At 46.2% G+C, this 26,463-nt stretch overlaps 1 protein-coding gene across 5 annotated transcripts in view; it reads right to left on the bottom strand.

Annotated features, from left to right (window-relative positions):
* Positions 1–26,463, bottom strand: part of LOC147709845 (ribonuclease inhibitor-like) — a 322,498-nt gene that overhangs the window by 136,350 nt on the left and 159,685 nt on the right. For 4 of the 5 annotated variants that reach the window (XM_086928289.1, XM_086928290.1, XM_086928291.1 and 1 more), the window contains 3 exons: positions 21,130–21,300; positions 18,525–18,695; positions 14,579–14,749 (listed from right to left, as the gene is read on the bottom strand). In XM_086928289.1, the coding sequence (XP_086784415.1) occupies positions 14,579–14,749; positions 18,525–18,695; positions 21,130–21,300 (513 nt within the window). The remainder of the gene's footprint in view (positions 1–14,578; positions 14,750–18,524; positions 18,696–21,129; positions 21,301–26,463) is intronic. The other variant, XM_086928292.1, reaches the window with a different exon arrangement.

Raw genomic sequence — 26,463 nt, 5'->3', positions numbered from 1 at the left:
GCCCTGAATAAGACATGGGTCTCTGTCATCAGGTAAACAAGGCTCACACTGTCACATCTACTGGGACTGACACAGCTCTAAGCTTTTCTAACAATGCCCCAACACCAGCTGTCACTGCCCAGGCATCAGGTGGCAGAAGGAGGCACCTCTTGGCTGTGAAACAGAAGCTACCCCAACATGGATTTTATCCATAATTCTGTGTACGTGATGTAATCTTGGTCATTGCTCCACTCACATCACCAGACAGCACTTACAACCTTTTCATCACCAGATGTTGTGCCTGGTATTGATATATGTCCAACATATTTTATTGACAGTGCTACAAAAAAGCAAAATGTCTGCAGCAGTTCCTGTGCATAGACAAATTATTTTTAATTACTGCTACATCAAGATGTCATTTTACCAGCTTGTCTTAACTACATTTAGTCCATTTATCTGACTTAGCAGGGGGGGGGAAACACTGACACCACAAGAGTTGGGGGGACAGACGGGGTGAGGTTCAGGACACACTCGATTGATTACATGAAATTTGTCCGCCTTCCTGTTAGGGTGGTAACTGTGCAGACTTTCTGCGTCTTTGGTGGGGATTGTTACACCTTGATATGTGCACCCCGACCTGGGCTTTTCAGTGTTTGTTATTAATCACCAGGGGGTGATATACCCGTGGATGTTTATGTCAATATGATTCCATGTGTATGCAGTACTGCTTGTTATTAATCACCAGGAGGTGATATACCCGTGGATGCTTATGTTTTTATGATTCTATGTGTGTACACTACTGCCAGGGAATGCTAATTAAGTTTGTTTAGGGGAAAAAAAGTTGTCATTTGACATTCTAGAACATCTGACTTAGGCGAAGTTGCCTTTGGTTCATCACCTTAGAGAAATCTGTACATTGCACATCTGGATCCCACATGTTACACATCTGGAAGACGTAGATTACACGTCCAGGACCCACACAGTATAGAACTAGAACCCATTCAACACACTTCCCGAACCCACACATTACATACCTTGAACACCTCACGTAAAACCCTAACATCGCTCATCTAGAACCTAGACATGACAGGTGTAGAAAGCACTGTTTATACATTATATTTGATCCTTATGGCTAGCCATATCTGATATATTAAGTGATATCCATGAGCTATGTATCCCCTATTTTTCTTCATATTGATGACAACCTTGAAGGCATACCCACTATTAGTGTATATATATATGTGTCTCACTACATGATTGTCGGTTCATAAATGATTTAGTTTTAAAGTAATATAGTGTTATGTCAAACAATTAAAAGCACATTTGTTTAGTGATGTTTTTATTGATTTCAGGAATTGTGGCTTTCTCCAGACGAAGGCGTTACACACGCCGAAACACGCGTCGAACAATATACAGCTTTGCCGCAGCTTTGTTCATTGTACTGTATTTTATGGAACATAACTGTTGCTTATATGATTTGTCCTACTTTTAAATATATGAACATTAGTTATTACTATGTATTAGATCCTTGCACTGTTTTTATTAAAATGTACAAACTGAATAAAATATTTATATAAGTTTTTATGAAGTGCTTTTACTTTATTGATTGTTTTTGTTTGACATTTCCTGCATGAACTTTGAGACACATATGTTGCCTTTGTTTATTGTTTACTTAATTGTCTAGGAAGATATTTACATTGAGGTGTAGAAAGCACACCTCACACATCTAGAACCCACACACTACACATCTAGGATCATACTTCTAGAACCCACATATCACAGGTCCAGAAAGCACACCTCACATGCCTAGAACCCACAAACTATACATATAGAATCATACATCTGGAACCCACACATGACAGGTCTAGAAAGCACATATCACATGTCTAGAATCCACACACTACACATGTAGAATCATACATCTAGAACCCACACAGCATTTCTAAAAAGCACACCTCACATGCTTAAAACACACACACCTCATATCTGGAATCATACATCTAGGATCTCACACATGACAGGTCTAGAAAGTAAACCTAATACATCCCTACACACACACACACTACATATCTAGAATCATACATCTAGGATCTCACACATGGCAGGTCTAGAAAGCACACCTCACACATCTAGAACCCACACACTACAGATCTAGAATCATTCATCTGCAACCCACACAAGACAGGTCTAGAAGGCATACCTCACACATCTTGAACCCACACACTACACATCTAGAATCATACATCTGTAACCCACACATGACAGGTCTAGAAAGCAGACCTCACATGTCACAATCCCACACACTACACATCTAAGATCATACATCTGTAACCCACACATGACAGGTGTGGAAAGCACACATCACATGTCTTGATCCCACACACTACACTTATAAGATTATACATCTGTAACCCACACATGACAGGTCTAGAAAGCACACCTCGCATGTCTAGAACCCACACACTACACATCTAAGATCATACATCTGGAACCAACACATGACAGGTGTGGAAAGCACACCTCACATGTCTAGAACCCACACACTACACATGAAGAATCATACATCAAGTATCTCACACATGACAGGTCTAGAAAGCACATAGAACCTGCACACTACACATCAAGGATCGTACATCTGTAACCCACACATGAGGTCTACAAAACACACCTCACATGTCTAGAACCCACACACTACACATGTAGAATCATACATCTAGAACCCACACATAACAGGTGTGGAAAACACACCTCACATGTCTATAACCCACCCACTAAACATGTAGAATTATACATTAAGGATCTCACACATGACAGGTCTTACAGGCCAGCGGTCAATGCCTACCATCGCAACATTCTCCGTGAGAAAAAGGACTATCTTGCCAGGAGGATAGAGGCTGCCTCGAATTCATGTAAAGAGATCTTTACCGTGGTGAGGGAGTTTACGGCCCCCAGATCCAACTTGCCTCAAATAGCGTCACCTGAGTCGTGGGTCTGTGATCTTGCCACGTTCTTCACGGACAAAATCAAATTGATCCAGGACTCCTGTATAGAGAGGTCCGCTGAAGTGTTTTCCAGCATGGTGGCTGGATTAGTTCCATCGACCACTCGGGATTCTGTTCTGGCGGAGTTTCCCTCTGTCTCCACCGATGCTTCCCTTGCACTTCTGACCAATCTTAAATCGGGCTCGCCATTAGACCCTTGCCCGGCCAAATTTCTGGCCAGGATGGTGGCTGTGGTTAACCCATTGGTCAACCCTCTCTTGAACCTGTCTTTGAGTGAGGGGAGGGTCCCGCGGTCCTGGAAAAGGGCAATGGCGATTCCCCTCCTCAAGAAGCCTGGGTTAGACGCAGAGGTGCTGGCCAACTACAGGCCGATCTCCCTTCTCCCGGCGCTGGCTAAAATCACGGAGAAGCATGTGCATGGCGTTCTGTCTAGTTTTCTAGAATCGAATGACCTTCTGCACCCTTCGCAATCCGGTTTCCGTCCTAATTTAAGTACGGAGACGGCACTCCTGGAGGTGTCAGAGGTTATTAGGGAGATACTGGATTCAAGAGGCAAGGCCATGCTTGTCATGCTTGATCTGTCGGCGGCCTTTGACACCGTTCCCCATGAGGCGCTTCTCGCCAGACTCTATGACATCGGTCTGAGGGGGACGGTGTTCAACTGGTTTACATCTTTTCTTGAGGGCCGCCGACAAACGGTCTGGGCCTCCCCGAGCTCCGCTGAGATGCCGCCTTTGGGAGTCGGAGTTCCGCAGGGTTCTGTGTTGAGCCCGACTCTTTTTAACATCTTTATGACACCTCTGGCGGCACTGGTGGAGTCCTTTGTACCCAGATCATGTCCTACGCTGATGACACTCAATTGCTCTTCACGTGTAGGAAAGATCAGGCTTTTGATGGAGACAGCATTCGGGGCTGCTTGGGGATGGTCTTCAACTGGTTTCAGCGGAACAGCCTCAAAGCTAATTCCAACAAGTCGGAGGTACTGTTTTTTTGGCTGTGCCTCGGACCCTGATTGGCGGGCCTGGTGGCCAATGGATATGTGTCCCCCTGCTCAGGCATCCCAGGTGGCAAAAAATCTGGGAGTTAAGATTGATAATAATCTGACGCTGAGATCACATATTCTTGGTTTGACGGGCACGTGCTTTGGCATTCTGAAGATGCTCCGGAAGTTGCTACCTTTGCTCACAGAGGAGCATAGAAAGATTACTGTGCAAGCCTTAATTGGCTCCAGACTGGACTATGCCAACGTCCTTTATTTAGGTCTTCCGGACTATCTTGTTCAGCGGCTGCAGGTTGTGCAGAACTCTGCGGCCCGCGCCATTTTCGGCCTCCATAAGCGAGCGAGAGCATCCGAGTTGGTGCAGTCACTTCATTGGCTGCCCATCCGGAAGCGGATTATGTTTAAAGCGCTGACCATGGCTCACAAAGCGCTTTTTGGCTCGGGAGCAAGGTACTTACAGCGCAGGCTCGTCTTTTATCACCCGGTGCGATCTCTGCGGTCGGAATCTTTGTTTTTGGCCGTGGTCCCCCGAGTGAGGAAGGCCCGTACCGGGGGTCGCTCCTTTGGTTTAAGGGCCCCTCAGTTGTGGAACACCTTGCCTCTGGCCTTGCGGCGCACACCTAATCTGCTCCTGTTTAGGAAGAGCCTTAAGACCTGGCTTTTAACCTTTAGGTTGTATTTCTTTTCCTTGTCTGTCTCTGTTTTATGGTGTTATGTTTTTACACTGAGCTGCCTAAATAAAGCGGCGGGACACTCTTACTGAGTAGCCGTGCGCTATAGAAATAAAATATAACATAACATAACAGGTCTAGAAAGCATACCTTACATGTCTAGAACCCACACACTACACATGTAGAATCATACATCTAGAACCCGCACAGCAGTTCTTGAAAGCACACGTCACATTTCAAGAACCCACACACTAAACACCTAGAATCAGACATCTCTTACCCACACATGACAGGTCTAGAAAGCACACCTCACATGTCTAGAATCCACACACTAAACACCTAGAATCATACATCTAGAACCCACACAGCAGTTCTTGAAAGCACACGTCACATTTCTAGAACCCACACACTAAACACCTAGAATCATACATCTAGGATCTCACACATGACAGGTCTAGAAAGCACACCTCAAATGTCTAGAACCTACACACTACACATCAAGGATCATACATCTGTAACTAACACATGACAGGTCCAGAAAGCACGCCTCACCCGTCTAGAATCCACACACTAAATACCTAGAATCATACATCTAGATCTCACACATGACAGGTCTAGAAAGCATACCTCACACGTCTAGAACCCACACACTACACATGTAGAATCATACATCTAGAACCCGCACAGCAGTTCTTGAAAGCACACGTCATATTTCTAGAATACACACACTAAACACCTAGAATCATACATCTGTAACCTACACATGACAAGTCTAGAGAGCACACCTCACATGTCTAGAACACACACACAACACATCAAGGATCATACATCTGTAACCCACACATGACAGGTCCAGAAAGCACGCCTCACCCGTCTAGAATCTACACACTAAACACCTAGAATCATACATCTAGGATCTCACACACAACATGTCTAGAAAGCACACCTCACATGTCTAGAACACACACACTACACATGTAGAATCATACATCTAAAACCCACACATGACAGGTCTAGAAAGCACACCTCACATATCAAGAACACACACACTGCACATCTAGAATCATACATCTAGGATCTCACAAACAACAGGTCTAGAAAGCACACCTCACATGTCTAGAACACACACACTACACATCTAGAATCATACATCTAGAACCTGCACAGCAGTTCTTGAAAGCACACGTCACATTTCTTGAACCCACACACTAAATACCTAGAATCATACATCTAGGATCTCACACATGACAGGTCTAGAAAGCACAACTCACATGTCTAGAACCCACACACTACACATCAAGAATCATACATCTGTAACCCACACATGACAGGTCCAGAAAGCACGCCTCACCCGTCTGAAATCCACACACTAAACACCTAGAATCATACATCTAGGATCTCACACATGAAAGGTCTAGAAAGCAAATCTCACATGTCTAGAACCCACACACTACACATGCAGAATCATACATCGGGGAACTCACACATGACAGGTCTAGAAAGCACACCTCACATGTCTAGAACCAACAAACTACACATCTAAGATCATACATCTGGATCCCACACAGGACAGGTGTGGAAAGCACACCTCACATGTCTAGATCCCACACACTACACATCTAAGATCATACATCTGTAACCCACAAATAAAAGGTGTGGAAAGCACATATCACATGTCCAGATCCAACACACTACACATCTAAGATTATACATCTTTAACCCAAATATGACAGTTCTAGAAAGCACGCCTCACCCGTCTAGAAATGAAACACTACACATCTAGAATCATACATCTGGAACCCATACATGACAGGTGTGGAAAGCACACCTCACATGTCTAGAACACACACACTACACGTGTAGAATCATACATCTAGAACCCACACATGGCAGGTCTAGAAAGCACACCTCACACGTCTAGAACCCACACACTACACATGTAGAATCATACATCTAGAACCCGCACAGCAGTTCTTGAAAGCACACGTCACATTTCTAGAACCTACACACTAAACACCTAGAATCATACATCTAGGTTCTCACACATGACAGGTCTAGAAAGCACACCTCACATGTCTAGAACCCACACACTACTCATCACGGATCACACTAAATACGTAGAATCCTACATCGAGGATCTCACACATGACAGGTCTAGAAAGCACACCTCACATGTCTAGAACCCACACACTACACATCAAGGATCATACATCAGGATCCAACACATAGCAGGTGTGGAAAGCACAACTCACATGTCTGGATCCCACACACTCCACATCTAAGATCGTACATCTGTAACCCACAAATGAAAGCTGTGGAAAGCAGTACACATCTAGAATCATACATCTGGAACCCACACATGACAGGTGTGGAAAGCACTCCTTACATGTCTAGAACCCACACACTATACATGTAGAATCATACATCAAGGAACTCACACATGATAGGTCGTCTAGAAAGCACACCTCACATGTCTAGAACCAACACACTACACATCTAAGTTCATACATCTGGAACCCACACATGACAGGTGTGGAGAGCACACCTCAGATGGCTAGAACCCACATACTACACATGTAGAATCATACATCAAGGATCTCACACATGACAGGTCTAGAAAGCACACCTCACATGTCTAGAACCCACACACTACACATCAAGGATCGTACATCTGTAACCTACACATGACAGATCTAGAAAGCACACCTCACACATCTAGAACGCACACATTACACATGTAGAATCGTACATCTAGAACCCACACATGACAGGTGTGAAAAGCACACCTCACATGTCTAGAACCCACACACTACACATGTAGAATCATACATCAAGGATGTGACACATGACAGGTCTAGAAAGCACAACTCACATGTCTAGAACCCAAACACTACACATCAAGGATCGTACATCTGTAACCCACACATGACAGGTCTAGAAAGCACACCTCACAGGTCTAGAACCCACACACTACACATGTAGAATCATATATCTAGAACACGCACAGCAGTTCTTGAAAGCGTGCCTAACCCGTCTAGAACCCACACACTACACATCTAGAATCATACATCTGTAACCCACACATGACAGGTATAGAAAGCACACGTCACCTGTCTAGAACCCACACACTACACATCTAGGATCATACATCTAGAACCCACAGAGCAGTTCCTGAAAGCTTGCCTCACCCATCTAGAACCCATACACTACACATCTAGAATCATACATCTATGACTCACACATGACAGGTCTAGAAAGTACGCCTCACCAGTTTAGGACCCACAAACTACACATATAAGATCATACATCTGGAACCCACACATGACAGGTGTGGAAAGCACACCTCACATGTCTAGATCCCACACACTACACATCTAAGATCATACATCTGTAACCCACACATGACAGGTGTGGAAAGAACACCTCTCATGTCTAGATTCCTGTTGGACTTGGCCCTTCTGGCAGGTTTACCCCTAAACGTTTTGCTTTCATATGTGACCTGGTGCTAGTTATTTTCGGCGTCTGCGCACTTTACCACTTTGTCCCAGTGTAAAGTGCGTGAATGTGTTGAGGATGGCCTGCACTCCCATAGCAATGCATGGGGAATGTATGTGTCTATGATAGTTCCTGATGCATGGGGAGTGCAGTCTCGAGTTTGGTATGTGCAAACTCGTGAGATTAAATGCTGCACGATGATGTGTGTGGCGTCAATGTGTCTAGTGTGGAAGTGCCATTTCTAGAAGCTATTCAGAAAAGGGGGTGGTGATGGACAGAGTATCTGAATTAAGCAGAACACTCCTACCCAGTCCAAATATCAGGGCTTGATCCATCACCGTTTTTTAGCTCACTGCACCATCCCAGCTCAGAACCTGGCTACATGCAAATTAGTCTGTCCCTGGCCCAGTGCATCACGGGAACAGGGCAGACCAAACTACCAAGCCAATTCTTATACTGGGAAGGAAACAAGCTTCCGGGGACCGGTTTCTGGCATTTCAGCCGTCTTCGGCCCGGCTTGCTTGAATCCTGATGGTGCAGTGAGCAAGGGACTCACATCTGAGTATACCCTTCCACGCTTATGGTGGACAAAACGATTCAGAAAAGGGGGTGGTGATGGGCAGAGTATCTGAATTAAGCAGAACACTCCTACCCAGTCCAAAGATCAGGGCTTGATCCATCACCGTTTTTTAGCTCACTGCACCATCCCAGCTCAGAACCTGGCTACATGCAAATTAGTCTGTCCCTGGCCCAGTGCATCATGGGAACAGGGCAGACCAAACTACCAAGCCAATTCTTATACTGGGAAGGAAACAAGCTTCCGGGGACTGGTTTCTGGCATTTCAGCCGTCTTCGGCCCGGCTTGCTTGAATCTTGATGGTGCAGTGAGCAAGGGACTCACATCTGAGTATACCCTTCCACGCTTATGGTGGACAAAACGATTCAGAAAAGAGGGTGGTGATGGACAGAGTATCTGAATTAAGCAGAACACTCCTACCCAGTACAAAGATCAGGGCTTGATCCATCACCGTTTTTTAGCTCACTGCACCATCCCAGCTCAGAACCTGGCTACATGCAAATTAGTCTGTCCCTGGCCTAGTGCATCATGGGAACAGGGCAGACCAAACTACCAAGCCAATTCTTATACTGGGAAGGAAACAAGCTTCCGGGGACTGGTTTCTGGCATTTCAGCCGTCTTCGCCCCATCTTGCTTGAATCCTGATGGTGCAGTGAGCAAGGGACTCACATCTGAGTATACCCTTCCACGCTTATGGTGGACAAACCGATTCAGAAAAGGGGGTGGTGATGGACAGAGTATCTGAATTAAGCAGAACACTCCTACACAGTCCAAAGATCAGGGCTTGATCCATCACCGTTTTTTAGCTCACCGCACCATCCCAGCTCAGAACCTGGCTACATGCAAATTAGTCTGTCCCTGGCCCAGTGCATCATGGGAACAGGGCAGACCAAACTACCAAGCCAATTGCATATAGCCAGGTTCTGAACTGGGGTGATGCAGTGAGCTAAATAACGGTGATGGATCAAGCCCTGATCTCTTGACTGGGTAAGAGTGGTCTGCTTAATTCAGACACTCTGTTCATCACCACCCCCTTTTTGAATCGTTTTGGCCACCACAAGTGTGGCAGGGTATACTCAGAGATGAGTCCCTTGCTCACTGCACCACCAGGATTCAAGCAAGCCGGGCCGACGACGGCTGAAATGCCAGAAACCGGTCCCCAGAAGCTTGTCTCCTTTCCGGTGAAGAATTTGCTTGGTAGTTTGGTCTGCCCTGTTCCCATGAGGCACTGGGTCAGACTAAATTGCATATAGCCAGGTTCTGAACTGGGGTGATGCAGTGAGCTAAATAACGGTGATGGATCAAGCCCTGATCTCTTGACTGGGTAAGAGTGGTCTGCTTAATTCAGACACTCTGTTCATCACCACCCCCTTTTTGAATCGTTTTTGGCCACCACAAGTGTGGCAGGGTATACTCAAACATGAATCCCTTGCTCACTGCACCACCAGGATTCAAGCAAGCCAGGCCGACGACGGCTGAAATGCCAGAAACCGTTCCCCGGAAGCTTGTCTCCTTTCCGGTGAAGAATTGGCTTGGTAGTTTGGTCTGCCCTGTTCCCATGAGGCACTAGGTCAGACTAAATTGCATATAGCCAGGTTCTGAACTGGGGTGATGCAGTGAGCTAAATAACGGTGATGGATCAAGCCCTGATTTCTTGACTGGGTAAGAGTGGTCTGCTTAATTCAGACACTCTGTTCATCACCACCCCCTTTTTAATCGTTTTTGGCCACCACAAGTGTGGCAGGGTATACTCAGACATGAGTCCCTTGCTCACTGCACCACCAGGATTCAAGCAAGCCGGGCCAACGATGGCTGAAATGCCAGAAACCGGTCCCCGGAAGCTTGTCTCTTTTCCGGTGAAGAATTGGCTTGGTAGTTTGGTCTGCCCTGTTCCCATGATGCACTGGGTCAGACTAAATTGCATATAGCCAGGTTCTGAACTGGGGTGATGCAGTGAGCTAAATAACGGTGATGGATCAAGCCCTGATCTCTTGACTGGGTAAGAGTGGTCTGCTTAATTCAGACACTCTGTTCATCACCACCCCCTTTTTGAATCGTTTTTGGCCACCACAAGTGTGGCAGGGTATACTCAGACATGAGTCCCTTGCTCACTGCACCACCAGGATTCAAGCAAGCCGGGCCGACAACAGCTGAAATGCCAGAAACTGGTCCCCGGAAGCTTGTCTCCTTTCCGGTGAAGAATTGGCTTGGTAGTTTGGTCTGCCCTGTTCCCATGAGGCACTGGGTCAGACTAAATTGCATATAGCCAGGTTCTGAACTGGGGTGATGCAGTGAGCTAAATAACGGTGATGGATCAAGCCCTGATCTCTTGACTGGGTAAGAGTGGTCTGCTTAATTCCGACCCTCTGTTCATCACCACCCCCTTTTTGAATCGTTTTTGGCCACCACAAGTGTGGCAGGGTATACTCAGACATGAGTCCCTTGCTCACTGCACCACCAGGATTCAAGCAATCCGGGCCGACGACGGCTGAAATGCCAGAAACCGGTCCCCGGAAGCTTGTCTCCTTTCCGGTGAAGAATTGGCTTGGTAGTTTGGTCTGCCCTGTTCCCATGAGGCACTGGGTCAGACTAAATTGCATATAGCCAGGTTCTGAACTGGGGTGATGCAGTGAGCTAAATAAAGGTGATGGATCAAGCCCTGATCTCTTGACTGGGTAAGAGTGGTCTGCTTAATTCAGACACTCTGTTCATCACCACCCCCTTTTTGAATCGTTTTTGGCCACCACAAGTGTGGCAGGGTATACTCAGACATGAGTCCCTTGCTCACTGCACCACCAGGATTCAAGCAAGCCGGGCCGACGACGGCTGAAATGCCAGAAACCGGTCCCCGAAAGCTTGTCTCCTTTCCGGTGAAGAATTGGCTTGGTAGTTTGGTCTGCCCTGTTCCCATGAGGCACTGGGTCAGACTAAATTGCATATAGCCAGGTTCTGAACTGGGGTAATGCAGTGAGCTAAATAATGGTGATGGATCAAGCCCTGATCTCTTGACTGGGTAAGAGTGGCCTGCTTAATTCAGACACTCTGTTCATCACCACCCCCTTTTTGAATCATTTCTAGAAGCTGGCATGTCTGTGTAGTAAAGGTGAATTCCCTGTCTGGCTTGTGATTGGCTGGAGCTGGCTGGTGAGCCTGGCTCCAGGAGTCAGATGGGTCTGCCCCGGTGGTGAATAGGGAGATTGACAGCCAGATGGGTGGAAGGAGTGCACCTGGGACCTGAATAGGGATGGGCTTTCCCTACACCATGCTAGCTCCGCACCCTGTGGTGTGTCTGATGTCCCTAACCTGTCCAGTGAATGGGGAGAGGGGCTGAGCACAACAGAGCGCTCCAAAACCAGCTGCGTCAGGTTTTTCCCCCACCCTGCACCCTCAGACAAAGGAAATGTTTATATAAAAAGGGGCTGTGACCCCATACAAAATGTTCTTCCTGATCCTATCTTTAGGGGGGCCTTCTGCTGCTGAGCACCAGAAGGATACCGCCACTGGGTGCTGCCTCCCTGCCTGGAGGGCCCTGTGAGCGGGACCCTGGGCCCAGCCCTTGCCCCCTGCCTACCTTTCTAAAGGACTTGCCATGGACTTTTGCGCACCTCAAGCGCCTGGGAGCGCTTTACTTTTGGTTCTTGGGGGCGCTTTATTTTCCTCCAGAGGAGCGCTGTTTGACTGAGCTCCCCCCTCACAAATAGCGCATCACGCCGCTGGTGCGGCGATCCCTATCTGGAAGGATTCCCGGCGTGGGGATCCCCCCTCGTTTCTTCATTCCAGAGCGCAGGTGCCCACCCTGCGTCTGCGTTAGTTAATAGACACGGGAGCCCACCCCGTTTCATTATTTATTTACGGGTGCCTACCCCACCTTCTGGGCACTCAAGAACGAGGACGCCCACCCCGCAGTTATCCTCGGTCCAGCGGGAGCCTAACCCGCACTGCCCAGCTTCAACGGAAGCTCACCGCCGTGACCCGGGTGCCAGGGATCGCAAAACCCGGAAGTCAGGCAGCCCTCGTTGAGACGAGGGTGGGGCCCGACCAAGGAGCAGGAAGTCTGGCAGGCGGAGGAGACGAGGAAGCAGGGCTCCCGCATCGGCGGTGTGAGCCCTGCGTGGGTCTCCCCCTGGAGAGCCCCGCGCTGCAGCATCACAGCCGCCGCCACAAGACCGGGTGGAGAAAGGAGAACCCCACCACAGGAAGCCAGTGAGTAAAAGCCGGTTGAGGGGGTGGAGTGAGGTCGCGCACCCCGCCGGTGCCTCTATCCTGAGCGGCCCCACTTGGCAGCGGGCCGCTCGTCCATTAAACTTCGCATTGGAAGGCAGTTCCTTTTGGCTTGGTGAGCGACCCCGGAAGACAGCGGGCCGCTCCGACGTCCAGGGGGACATTTTGATCTAGGGCCCACGAGTCCCCCGAGCGGGACTCCAACGGTGAGGGCCACGTTTCATTTCGAGCCTACGAGGTTTAAAGGGGGCATTTTGTTATTTCGAGCCCGAGAGGCTCCAACGTTGGGGGCATCTTTTGGTGTTCAGAGCCCCGTGGCTCCTCCATTACAGGCAACCTTTTCTTATTTAGAGCCCGAGAGGCCCCTACACCCACGGGGGCATTTTAGAGGGTAGAGCGGCCCCGTTCGCAGCGGGCCGCTCCCCCAGTGTGGTGGCATTATTGATGAGAGCCCACAAGGCTCCTGAGGGCACAGTTTTTTAGTCCCAAAGCCTGCGAGGCTCCCACCTAAATTTGGGGCACTGATGTTTCGTTGAACCCCACAGGTGAGCCAGGAGGCACGCTGGTGCCAGGCTCAGTTCCTACAGCTGCCCAGCACTTAGTGGGCAGCTGCTTCGTTTTGGCCAGAAACCTTTGCGCAATCTTCCTTGGCTGCCTGCGCAGCCAGCCCAAACATTCTGGACATTGGGCCTGTGAGCCCCTGAGAGGCCAGGTTGGCCTGGGGTCAGTTCTGTGTACATTTTGGCGCAAATGTGATACTTGCCTAATGTGATCTATGCAATGCTTGTTGCCTATATCTCTAAATGTATTTTTATGCCAGAAGGTTGTTTTGCCTAATATAGGTTCTACTAGTGAGTTCATGGTTCCCTGCGTGATATGTTCCTACGGTGGTTAGGGTTGTGTAGTGTGTACTTACCTTTTACCAGTGATTACTGGTTGTGTGCTAAATTTGCTATTGGGTGCTACAGTTATTATATGTGCTATGTGCTAAGCGTTATTCCTACAAAGTGCTAACTCTGCCAAGTGCTAGTTCTAAAAGTGCTTATTCTTGACAGTGGTCCATGTGGCCCTGTCCCATGTATATAATCCCCTGTAAATTCTGCCTGTGCCAGTGGCACATTGTAAAGTGCATGTTTATTATCTAATGTGTTTGGTATAATAAAAATTTCTTAGTGCCAAAATGCCCCTTCATGTCCAAAATATAGCTAAATGCATCAGAACAGAAACAGCAAGCGTCTATTCATGCTTGCTGAATGTGCACTCACACCAGGATTTTTTCACCAAATTACTCTTACTTACTCAAGCAGGAGTAATCACTGAATACTCTTAGTTACGCAAGCAGAAGTAATTGCATAATTATCAATAATTCCATGTCAGAGAGTAATGAGGAATTACAAAAATTACTCTGGCATAATTCAAATTCGGCCCAGACTTACAAGGGACTCAACTCATCAGCTGTTTCACTTTGGTGCTCACTGTCTCTCCCAGCAGGCAGAGAAGGCGTTATCCTCACACAAGTCCATGGATGAGTAGGTGTGTGCGGGTGCAAGGTAGTGAGGGTGAGACCTACTCATACAGCCGAGTCTGCAGCTCTGAACGTACCCAGGGAGTCATCGTCCCAGCACCTACTTACCCTACTGTTTGCATTTTGCACCCGGGATCTTTCAGTCCTTCACAGATCTTCCTCACTCCATCGTCTCCAATCTCATTCCCGCACATCTCCAGGTGCGTGAGAGAGGGGCTAGCGTAGAGGACTGAAGCGAGGTCTTCGCAGCACGCATCGGTCATGGAGCAGTGCCAGATCCTGTAGAAGACAGGCAGAGACATGATAAAGTTATGAAGACTCAAATGTAGAAGTGGTGAGGCACACTATTTTTCTTCAAAAAGAGTTTGTTTATCTCTTGTATCCAGTTGATCAACTTTGGTGCAGGTGGGTGACGCCCTCTGACCGAAGGGCATAAACTGAATAATCATACGAAAGCGCTGGGTGAACCTCACCCAGTGTCCCCTTGTTGCACTCCTGGGGGTTCAAAGACCCTTATTTGAGGTTAAAAAATAAATTTTGCCAGATATTATCTTAGCTTCTGTTTGATTATTTATTATCTTCTTTTTAACTCACAATGGTATACATCACATGTGAATTTAGCGTTGCTCTTCAATACAACTTTTCCTTGATGCAATTAGACATGGCATTACCATATTTTCATTCCCAATGCATTTTGTGATAAACCCTTCATCAGGGGGATCATTTCCCTGAAAAGAAATAGAATTAAAAATCAAGTGCCGAACACCTCCATTACAATATAAAAATATGCAATCTCAGTGGGTGCCCCAATGTTAAGAGAATGCCTCAGAAAAACTAGGTGCACAGGAATCAGGAAGGTCAAAAGAGTGGAAAGCGAAGAAATGGAGCCCAGATAAAGCGAAGATAAGTGCATTAACGCGTGTCTGTGATCAAATGGTAAAAAACATGCAACGACATAGTCAAGTGCAATCCCAAGCATGCATGTTTAAAACAAACGTGTGAGGCCAAGTGTCACCAAACCGTAATAAAAGTGCAACAATCGCAAATGTAAAGTGGTGTGTGAGTCAAACACTCGTATTTCCGATCACCGCAACAGTAAACAAAAAAGTGCTCTCCTAACTCTAGGGTGTGAGTTCGCTCGTGATAAGTGAACAGCCTACCTAGTAAATGCCGTAAAATGTTGAAAGGTAAGGATCTGTCTCTACAGCCCGTAATTCAAATGTATTCCGGCACTGGGAACAAAAAATAAGACGTGGTATAACTACGTTGAAAGAATCAAATGCTGTGATTCCATATCGGCATCAAACGAATGGTATGGCTTACCTTGCCGGTGGATAAAGTGCTGTGCCCGATCAAATTGTACCACTGGTGAGACTTCCGCAAAACAATTTGGGGTCTTATGGGTAAAAAGGACTGAAAATCTAAAAGGCCGACACCATGTTAGAAGCAGTGAAATAATATACGTGCAATACGAACAGTAGACGAATATCGTGTTAAAAAGTCCAATGAAAACTAAAAAGTTGAAGAGGTGCAGGTGCCATAAAAGCCAGAAAATGTAAGTGCGTATTTTAAAAGGGAATTCATGTGTACATCACAAAAAGGTAATAAGGTCGTCAGAGAATGAAAAAGATCAATACCAATATGAACAATCATGCTACAGAAAACAACTATATTCCATACTCGTAGCAGTCCATTTCACTACGCAGAAACACAACATCAGCCAATTGAGATTTTTGGTATACTACTATATTCCATACGGTCATTAAGACCCTTCGGTTCACATGAGTCCAATTTTTTATCCAAATCAGTTCTTGCTGCTGTAAGCATTTTCTGTTAACTACTCCTTCTAGAAGAGGAACCAGTTACAATACCAAGAATCTCAGTCGGCTGATGTTGTGTTTCTGCTTAGTGAAATAGACGGCTACGAGTATGGACTATAGTTGTTTTCTGTAGCATGATTGTTTATATTGGCATTGATCATTTTCATTCTCTGATGACCATATTATGATGTACACAAGAATTCTCTTTTAAAATACACACTTACATTTTCTGGCTTTTATGGCACCTGCACCTATTCAACTTTTTATTTTTCATTGCACTTTTTAGCACAAAATGTGTCTGCTGTTCGTATTGCAAGTGTATTTATTATTTCACTGCTTCTAACATGGCTGCGGTCATTTCTCCTCATGCCTCACATGAGTGAGTCTGGATATCATTAAAGATGTCACTAACCAACTTTCCTTAAAATATTTTCAGGCCTTCAAAGCTGAATTGCAATTGAACAAGATCATGGGAAGATAATTACCTAATATCTATTTCAATTATGAAGGAAAACTAACAAAACCTGATTCTAAAATTCCTATGTAATGAGGCAATCAATCAAGGCTACAGAGTCTCATTTTCAGAACAACGGGCCCGATTCACAAAGACAATCTGAGGCAAAAGTCTAACTTGACATCTTTTGGTTTTCACAGAGGTCATTTACGAGTCGCATCTTTACATCTGCAGTAGGGTCGGAATGTCTGGCTTAAGCCGTACTCTCTGGTTTAAGCCGTACTCTCCAGCTTAAGCCGTACTCTCCAGTTCAAGCCGTACTCTCCAGCTCGAGCCGAACACTCAAGCTCAAGCCATACTCACCGGCTCGAGCCGTAATCTCCGGCTTGGGCCGGATGAAGTGTAATCAATGGGCCGGAACGCAATTTTTTACAAGAAAGAACATTAGGAATGTGAGATAAATGGAGGAGGTCATGAAAATCAGTTTGGGCAGGGAAAAAGATGTGTGGCCAGACACTGCATCACATCCCAGAAAAGTGTCCTCCTTTCCATCATAGTATGTGCGGTCCACAATTTGCGCTCCCCTCAGTGTTGACTGCAGTGTTACACCACAGTCAGTCTTGACTGTAATGTTACACCAAATATCTGGTGGCATGGGGCAGTCTGATAATTTATGAGATGGAATTAAACCTAGGAGCTGCTACTCATATGACTTGTGCCCGTGAGGGAGATCCATGGAGACATCTGTGTAATACAGAAGTCTGACATGCTCCAATCAGGGAGATATTTTTTTATTTGCTCAACAGTCTTATATGGCATCCCTGAGCCAGAAGACATTAGACCATCCTACTCAACTCCGCACAACACGTTGAAATGATATTAAAGCACTGTACAAATATTTATCAACGAACTGAAGGGCCAAATGAAGAGAACATGCAGAGGAAACATCACAAAAGAGAGAAGCATTATTAGTTCATGGGCGCAAGGTTTGGGAGTGGACAAAAATGCAGTTGCGGCCTACATGTCAGAGCAGACATCTACCTTGTTTCACTGTACAGCCAGCCTGGGAGCTTGTGTGCATAGATAGATAACTGGGAATAGTGGTGCGTAACTGGGTGGGGTGCTGAGACAAAATATCAGAAATAGAAATAGCGTGTGCCAAAATAGTGTATCAAGAATATCGCAGACTGAAATATTGTGAAGGTAAGTTTCTATAGGTAAGTAGAGATTTACTATATATATCTCCATGTACTGGTACCTTAAAGATATATATATATATCTTCAAGGTGCCAAATTACAGAAGGAAATGTAGAGATAGTGCCCGGCGCTACTTCTCAGTTCGCTGTTTTCCTTTCAGGGAATGGTACATACATTAGGTCATGACCTAATATCTTCAAGGTGCCTAGGCAGGGAGCGAGGAATAGTAAATCCATACTTGCCTATTCACACTTTCCTTACCAATATCTTGGACCTTGATATTTTTGACACGATCTTCTGTGCACACGATGTTTCTGTTTCTGATATTCTGTCAATGATCCACTGGGTGGAGAGACGAAGGAGCCCGGGGGACCTGGGTGAAGGTTGCCCTTACCAGTTAGGTGGATGCTGTAGTATGAGTCACGTCTTGTAAATCCCTCCGTGGTCGCCACAGCTGTAGGGGCACAACACAGAAGGGCATCTGCGGGGTCTCTGTGCTCTTCCACACACTGTCACTACCCATGCAATCTGCACACGCTGTCCTCGATGAAGGCACCAATGCAGGGGCCAGCAGCATCCTTACCAGAGCTTCTGTATCCTGCAGTCTGGGTGTTTCAGTCCTGTGAATATCTGCTTCACTCCAGAGTCTCCCAGTTTATTATCAGCCAAGTGAAGCTCTGTCAGAGACCGGTTAGTGGAAAGAACAGAGGAAACATCAGGGCAGCAGGAGGCTGTGAGGGAGCAGCTGTCCAACCTGCAGAGGTCAATGGAGGAGTGGGTGAGTGAGGACAGGTCTTTGTACAGCATCCTACAGATGCCCTCAAACAGAAAGACAAGCATCAGTAAACAAATCTGTAAAGAATAACACAGACATAGCCTGTATCAGGCTCCTCCCACTGGACACAAATCTGCATATTGTAATATGAACATTAATGTGAATTACTTAAATAAATACATAACACACACATACATACATACATATAAATATACATATATATTTAAATATATATATTTAAAGCGAAGGTTACAGGAACGTTGTAGTTAGGTTCAGATTTTCCATGCACAAAATCATACAAATTCAGCTGTTATGGTTAGAGTTATTTCAAGTAACTATAGCTCGTGCCCCCGCATTGCACGGTTTTCATATCAATATTGTTTCTGCAGATGTTACATTTATGTTATCAATCATGTCATAGAAGATGTCATGAGTGATGTAATATGCAGGGTAATTAGCGATGCATGACGAGGGCGTGAGTTGTCATTACCTTAGAGCATGTGTCATAGTTACTTGAGATAACTCTACATTATTAGATGGGTTATTGAGGTAGTTTGACCTGCAACTGCAACCTACAATATATTGGGAGCACGAAGCTCCAGGTCTTTAATCAAATCTTACAGCATTTAAGAGCCATTGTTAATTCCGATCCAAATTATCCAGTGGCACGCCATTTTAAACTAGTGCATCGGAACAATCTTAATGATTTAAGTTATTATGTTCTAAATGCTGTTCCTAGCTCGAAGCGAGGTGGAGACAGAGAACGTAAACTAAGACAAGTGGAGAGCCACTATATTTTACTACTCTATACAAAAATTCCTAAAGGGCTGAATACGGGGGACGATCTTTACAATTTTTTGTGAATTTTCGATGAATGGTTTATGAAACTTTTTATTACTATTTATGGATTATTTATAATTATTTATTGTAACTCTGTAACTAGTTTTGAATCTGATGTAATAGGTACCAAGTGGTTGCCCTATGATTCATGCACTTTATCCAATATTTATCATCTTGAATACAAACTACATTTGATAAACATCTCAATTTTTGCTAGATATTTCATATTTTTATCAATTTGAGTTGATGATATTTATGAGGGGGATTGTTGGTAGCTTATAGACCTTAAAGGGTTGTTGTATATATATTAAGTAGTTGATTTTTTAAATTATTGTTATCAATTGAGCATAGATGTATTCTTGGATTTAACCATGTATTTGATATGTAATGATTTTTTCTATTTTTCTACTGGTTGGAATTTGATATCACTTAGGTCGTTTTAGGTTATGTACCCCTATTTTAGGCACTATGCACTTTAATTAGGGTTCATTGGACATCCGCTAGAGGAATATTTGAGTAGTTATTTGGTACTCAGATTTTAATTCACTTTTTGCACTACATTGTTATTTGCACATTCTCCAAACCTCCATGGACTTTGAAGATCATATGGAAACCTTTATATATTAAGGGAATTGTTATAGATTAGATCAGATGTGGGCACTTGCCCTATATTCTTTTATCATCTCATCTTTTCTTGATATCATCTCATGTTTGTTTGATATTACTTTTCATTGAGTGTAATTATCTGATTATTTACAGAAAAAGCTACACATTTTATTATTGTGATATTTTCCACTCTTTGTACTGTAGTTTAATAGATATATTCTACCTTTAGGTATTATTTAAAGGTAGGATGACAACATTTTTTGGTAAATAGGAGTATGCCTTCTCTTTCTATGCCTGTGTAGGTGGAGCTTTTGTGTACACTCTGCACTTAAATAACTTGTTTATCTCTGTGAGCACCGTGTGATCAAGACAGGGTTTCCCTGGTCGAAACGCGTCATGCGGCCGGAGTGAAAGAGGAATAAAAAGCATTTTAAAAAACTTACTCGGAGTGGTTCGTGCCGGTTTGCTGTCGGAGGATTCGACTTCAGGATTCTTTCTTGATATATTTAAATATATATATATTTAAAACAAAGGTTACAGGAACGCTGTAGTTAGGTTCAGATTTTCCACGCACAAAGTCATAGAAAGTCAGCTGTTATGGTTAGAGTTATTTCAAGTAACTATAGCTCGTGCCCCCGCATTGCACAGTTTTCACATCAATAATGTTTCTGCAGATGTTACATTGATATTATCAATGATGTCATAGAAGATGTCATGAGGGATGTAATATGCAGGGTAATTAGCGATGCATGACGAGGGCGTGAGTTGTCGTTACCTTAGAGCATGCGTCATAGTTACTTGAGATAACTCTACGTTATTAGAGTGGTTGGACCTGATGTCACTCAGATCCCCTCAGTGATAAACATCCTTGATATACATAGCTCCCATTTCTATTTCTTCTCAACGGAGCCCCCACCTGTCCTCAGCTCTGGTTTATAGTAATAGACCAATCAGAGGCTGTGCTTACCAGATTGTGCGTAGGGTGCAGTTTTCATGCTTCAGTCCTTCACACAGCTGCTGCACTCCAGAGTCAGACAGCGCGTTCTGACTTAAGATGAGCTCCACAAGGGACTGGTTGACAGTGAGCACCGAGGAGAGGTCTGCACAGCACACACCTGTGAGGGAACCCTCACTTATACTGCAGGAGACAGAGAAGAAGGACTGTTAGACCAAGAGCTGCAGCGCCTCAGGCAGCGCTATTGGAACACAGGCCTCCCTGAGGGACACAACGTGGTCCTGGTGTCCAGAGAGTATACTTGTGGTAAATGAAAGACTACAGACCCCTCCTTCAAACTGAAATCCATTAGAGGACTTGTCTGCGCCCTACTCTTCCTTCAAGTCTGCACTCAGCTCTTGCCACCTCAGTGCCACCCTGGGCATTCTACGACTGATGCACTGATTCCCACCGGCTCACATTGCTTCCGCTGCTGCAGCAGGCAGGCTGCCTGGTTACTTGTTACACATAGAGGTGAGCGAGCCACTAAAGGCTCGAGACAGAGGTCTGGCTCGGCTCGAGGTCCTTTTAGACCCTTGAACCCAAAACGTGCCAAGCTGTAATATGCCTTCTCACTGCCAACACCCTCTAACCTTATGATCTAAGAATAAAAAATAAGGCATACATCTTTAATGTTAAAAGGGAGATAACAAAATAGCCATCCAGTGGCAAATTTACACAACATGAAACCAGAATACCTGGAATCAACCCAGACGACCCCGCTTCAGTAAATGATGTGATCCTGGGGAAATATTTATTTCTCACAGTCTATTTTTAATTCGCTATCACATAAGCAAGTTCCTTCAGATATTTGAGTTGAACATGTGCCATTTACAAAAACGTTGTGTTCAAGTTCAAGTTCAAGTTCGGGCATTTATATCAAGCACTACTCACCCAGAGGGTCTCAAGGCGCTTGGGAAGGGGTTCATTATTTGTCGAATTTTCTGAAGGAGATGTGGTTTTGAGTAAGGCGGAGGCGAGTGGGGAGTGAGTTCCAGGTCTTGGCTGCCAGGAAGGAGAAGGATCTTCCTCCCATGGTGGATTTTCGGATGCGTGGGACTGCGGAGAGGGCTTGATTGGACGATCTTAGTTGGCGGGTGGGTTTGTAGAAGGACAGTCGAGTGTTGAGGCATTCGTGTCCCAGATTGTAGAGGGCCTTGTGTGCGTGGGTGAGAAGACGGAATGTAATTCTTTTGTTGATGGGAAGCCAGTGGAGGTCTTTTAGATGTCCAGTGATGTGTTCTTGGCGAGGGATGTCCAATATGAGTCGCGCTGATGCGTTTTGGATGCGTTGGAGTTTTTTCTGTAATTTTGCTGTGATTCCGGCGTATAGTGTGTTACCATAATCCAGTCGACTTGTGACCAGTGCGTGGGTGACAGTCTTTCTTGTCTCGAGGGGGATCCAGCGGAAGATCTTTTTGAGAATGCGAAGTACATTGAAGCAGGAGGATGAGACTGCGTTGACTTGTCTGGACATCGAGAGAGAGGAGTCTAGGATAAAGCCAAGGTTACGTGCATGGTCTGTGGGTGTGAGTGCTGTGCCCAGAGCGGAAGGCCACCAAGAGTCGTCCCAGGCAGAGGGGGAAGATCCTAGGATGAGCACCTCCGTTTTGTCTGAGTTGAGTTTTAAGCGGCTATGTTTCATCCATTCGGCTACTTCTTTCATGCCTTCGTGCAGATTGGTTTTGGCGATGTAGGGGTCTTTGGTGAGGGAAAGGATTAATTGGGTGTCGTCGGCGTAGGAGATGATGTTGAGGTTGTGTTGGCGCACGATGGATGCGAGTGGGCTCATGTAAACGTTGAAGAGGGTGGGACTGAGCGATGATCCTTGTGGAACTCCATAGATGACTTCAGTGGCCTCTGAGTTGAATGGGGGAAGTCGGACTCTCTGAGTTCTCCCAGATAGGAACGAGATGATCCAGTCCAAGGCTTTTCCTTGTATGCCGATGTTGCTGAGGCGTTGTATGAGGGTGCTGTGGCAGACTGTGTCGAAAGTGGCGGAGAGGTCGAGTAGAATGAGGGCCACTGTTTCTCCGTTGTCCAGAAGTGTTCGGATGTCGTCTGTTGCTGCAATGAGGGCGGTTTCGGTGCTGTGTTTGGCTCGGAATCCGGACTGAGAGGGGTCGAGGGAGTTGTTGGATTCAAGGAAGGCGGCGAGTTGGCTATTTACGGCTTTCTCAATGACTTTGGCCGGGAATGGGAGGAGGGATATGGGTCTGTACTTTTTAAGTTCAGATGGGTCTGCTGTGGGTTTCTTCCAAAGGGCGCTGAGTTCGGCGTATTTCCAGCTTTCTGGGAAGGTGGCAGAGTTGAACTAGCAGTTGATGACATCACGGAGATGGGGTGCGATGATGGAGTCGGCTTTGTTGAAGATGTGGTGGGGGCAGGGGTCGGTTGGCGAGCCAGAGTGGATTGAGTTCATTAGGCGGATGGTGTCTTCAGTGGTGACTGGGTTCCAGGCGCTAAGGATGATAGTTGGCGGAGTAGGATCTGAGGGGGGTGGGGAGGGTTGATCGCTGGGAGTATTCTCGAAGCTGTTGTGGATGTCGGCAATTTTGTTGTAGAAGAAGGAGGATAACGCATCGCAGAGGTCTTGGGAGGGAGTGATGTTGTTAGATGCTGCGGTGGGGTTGGTGAATTCTTTTACGATGTTGAAGAGTTCCTTGCTGTTGTGAGTGTTGTTGTCAAGACAATCCTTGAATGCTGATTTCTTGGTGGCTCGAATCAGTTGGTGGTGTTTGCCGGTGGCTGCCTTGAGGGTGGCCATGTTGTCGGTGTTTGGTTTTTTTTCTCCATATTTTCTCTAGGGTGCGGCATAGCTTCTTGGATTGTTTTAGGTCATCATTGAACCAGGGAACCTTTTTGCTGGCTGATTTGATCTGGTGCTTTTTCAGGGGTGCTAATTCGTCAGCACTGTGGGTGATCCATTGCTTGAGATTGGTGGCCGCTTGGTTTGGGTCCAATGAGAGGGTGGGAGGGTTTTGGTTGAGTGAAGTGAGGAGTTGGTCTGAGGTGATTTTGTTCCAGTTTCTCCGAGGAATAGGTTGTGGACGGTTGTGGGTCAGGGTGGTTTTGTAGCTGAAGTGAACACAGCTGTGGTCCTTCCAGTGGAGAGCTGTGGTGCGGTCGAAGGAGATGTGCTTGCTGGAGGTGAAGATAGGGTCGAGCGTGTGTCCGGCTATATGGGTGGGGGTATCAACAAGTTGTTTGAGTCCGAGGTTGGCCAGGTTGTCCAGAAGGGTGGAGGTGTTGCTGTCGTGTTTGTTTTCAAGGTGGTAGTTGAGGTCTCCTAGTAGGATGTAGTTCTCGGAGGCAAGTGCATGTGGACTGATGAAGTCAGTGATGTCTTCGCTGAATTGTGTGCGGGTTCCTGGAGGCCTGTAGATGAGGGTGCCTCTAAGTGTGGTCCTAGGGTCGGTGTGGATCTGGAAGTGGAGATGTTCGGCGGTTGCGAGATTATCGTCGGAGCTGGTCGTGATTTTGATGATGTTTCTATGGATGATGGCGATGCCACCTCCTGTTTGATTGGTGCGGTCTTTTCGGATAATCTTGTAAGCGTCCGGTATGGCTATGGCGATGTCTGGTGCTGATGATGCGTTCATCCATGTTTCAGTAAGGAAGGCGATGTCCGGTGACGCAGTGTCGAGCAAGTCCCAGAGTTCCGTTGCGTGTCTGTGGACCGAGCGGGTGTTCAACAGGATGCACTTCAGGTGGTTAGATTCGGAGCTGTGTGTGGAGGAAGTGGGTTTGGTGAGGGTCCTGAAGCAGTTGAACTTGCAGGAGAGGCAGGCGAATGGGCCGTGGGTACGACCTGGGGTGGCATCGCAGCATTGTGGTGTGCGTCCGGGGTTGAGGGCGAGGAGAGTAGCGGCATCATACGTGTTTCTAGTGGGTTGGGTGTGGCGGGGACCAGGGGGATAGGCGCTGGGCGCGGTCCAGGCGCGGACGGGCGTAGACGGGCTTACCTTTGGCGCACCTTCGGCGCGCATGGGGCGCAATCGCTGCGCCTGAACGCTGCGCGCAAAAGCATCTGTCATAAGTGGATAGTGGAGGGGGAGGGGCGAGGGAGGGGCCGCAGGGAGGTGTGATCGGGGTGGAGGGGCGGGCTGGCAGGCACAACAACAAACAAAATGGCCGCAAATCAAAGCACAAACACGACGATATCGGCGCAAGTAGGGAATTAATTCAGAAAAGTGGGCAGAGGCACAGATAAACTTACAAGCAGGCAGAGCCAACAATTGTGATTAGCGCAGCAGGCAATATAGTATTAACTTGTGCTACAGGAATGAATATCACTCGCGCGATGTGGGCTAAGAGTTCAGCTAAATAGCGCTACAAAAGTGCAGAGCACAAACACTGCTGGTGGCAATTGCAATTAAAGCGCTACGATACCCAGTGTTCAGGGAGCCTAGGGGAGCGACCGATGCTGCACGAGCCAGGCTGGTCACAGCGGAGGCTCAGGCGGGTCAGCTCTCTACTATCCGTGGGAGGGAGGGTCGCAGGGAGGTGTGATCGGGGTGGAGGGGTGGGCTGGCAGGCACAACAACAAACAAAATGGCCGCAAATCAAAGCACAAACACGACGATATCGGCACAAGTAGGGAATTAATTCAGAAAAGTGGGCAGAGGCACAGATAAACTTACAAGCAGGCAGAGCCAACAATTGTGATTAGCGCAGCAGGCAATATAGTATTAACTCGCGCTATGATTTAATAGAATATAATGCTGCTACATGGTTATTTTCATTTTTTAAATTATAATTGTAAGAATTAGCTTTCAATGCAGTGATATAATATAAATGTACTATTTTGAAGCGCTTCTGCAATTTCTGATATTTTAAGAGATTTTTTCATATTGTTACATCATGTCGGTTGCATAAATTATGTGCCAACTATTTTCAGGGCTCGGCTCGTGCACTGGCTCTTAGATCCAAGCCGGGCCATTGGCTTGGCTCTCCCTGTTTATTTCTTGGCTCGCTCACCTCTCGGTACGCCCACCCCTGTGCCATGCACCTGTTAGACCAAACCATTGGCCTTCCAATTCCTTACAAGAAAACTCACTCAAAACCCTGGCTATCAGCAGCTGCCATCCATTCCTACCATGTAAGGTTTCAATCCCTCTCAATGTTTAAGTTACATCTCTTCGGGAGCAGTTTACCAGCGAGTGGGAGCAAGTAAACAACACCTGCAACCAACCAGGAGAGTTCAGATGGAAGGTTCTAGAATGAGGAAGAGAAGCAGCACCTGGGAAGAGAAACCCAACTCAGAAAGAGATGCAAGAGTTACTGAGAGAACCTGCAGGTATCTCA

This window comes from Lissotriton vulgaris, chromosome 6 (genome assembly GCF_964263255.1).
Source record: "Lissotriton vulgaris chromosome 6, aLisVul1.2, whole genome shotgun sequence".
Classification (NCBI taxonomy): Eukaryota; Metazoa; Chordata; class Amphibia; order Caudata; family Salamandridae; genus Lissotriton; species Lissotriton vulgaris.
Note: the sequence above shows the minus strand (reverse complement) of the source record. Positions and strands in the feature narration are given on the sequence as shown.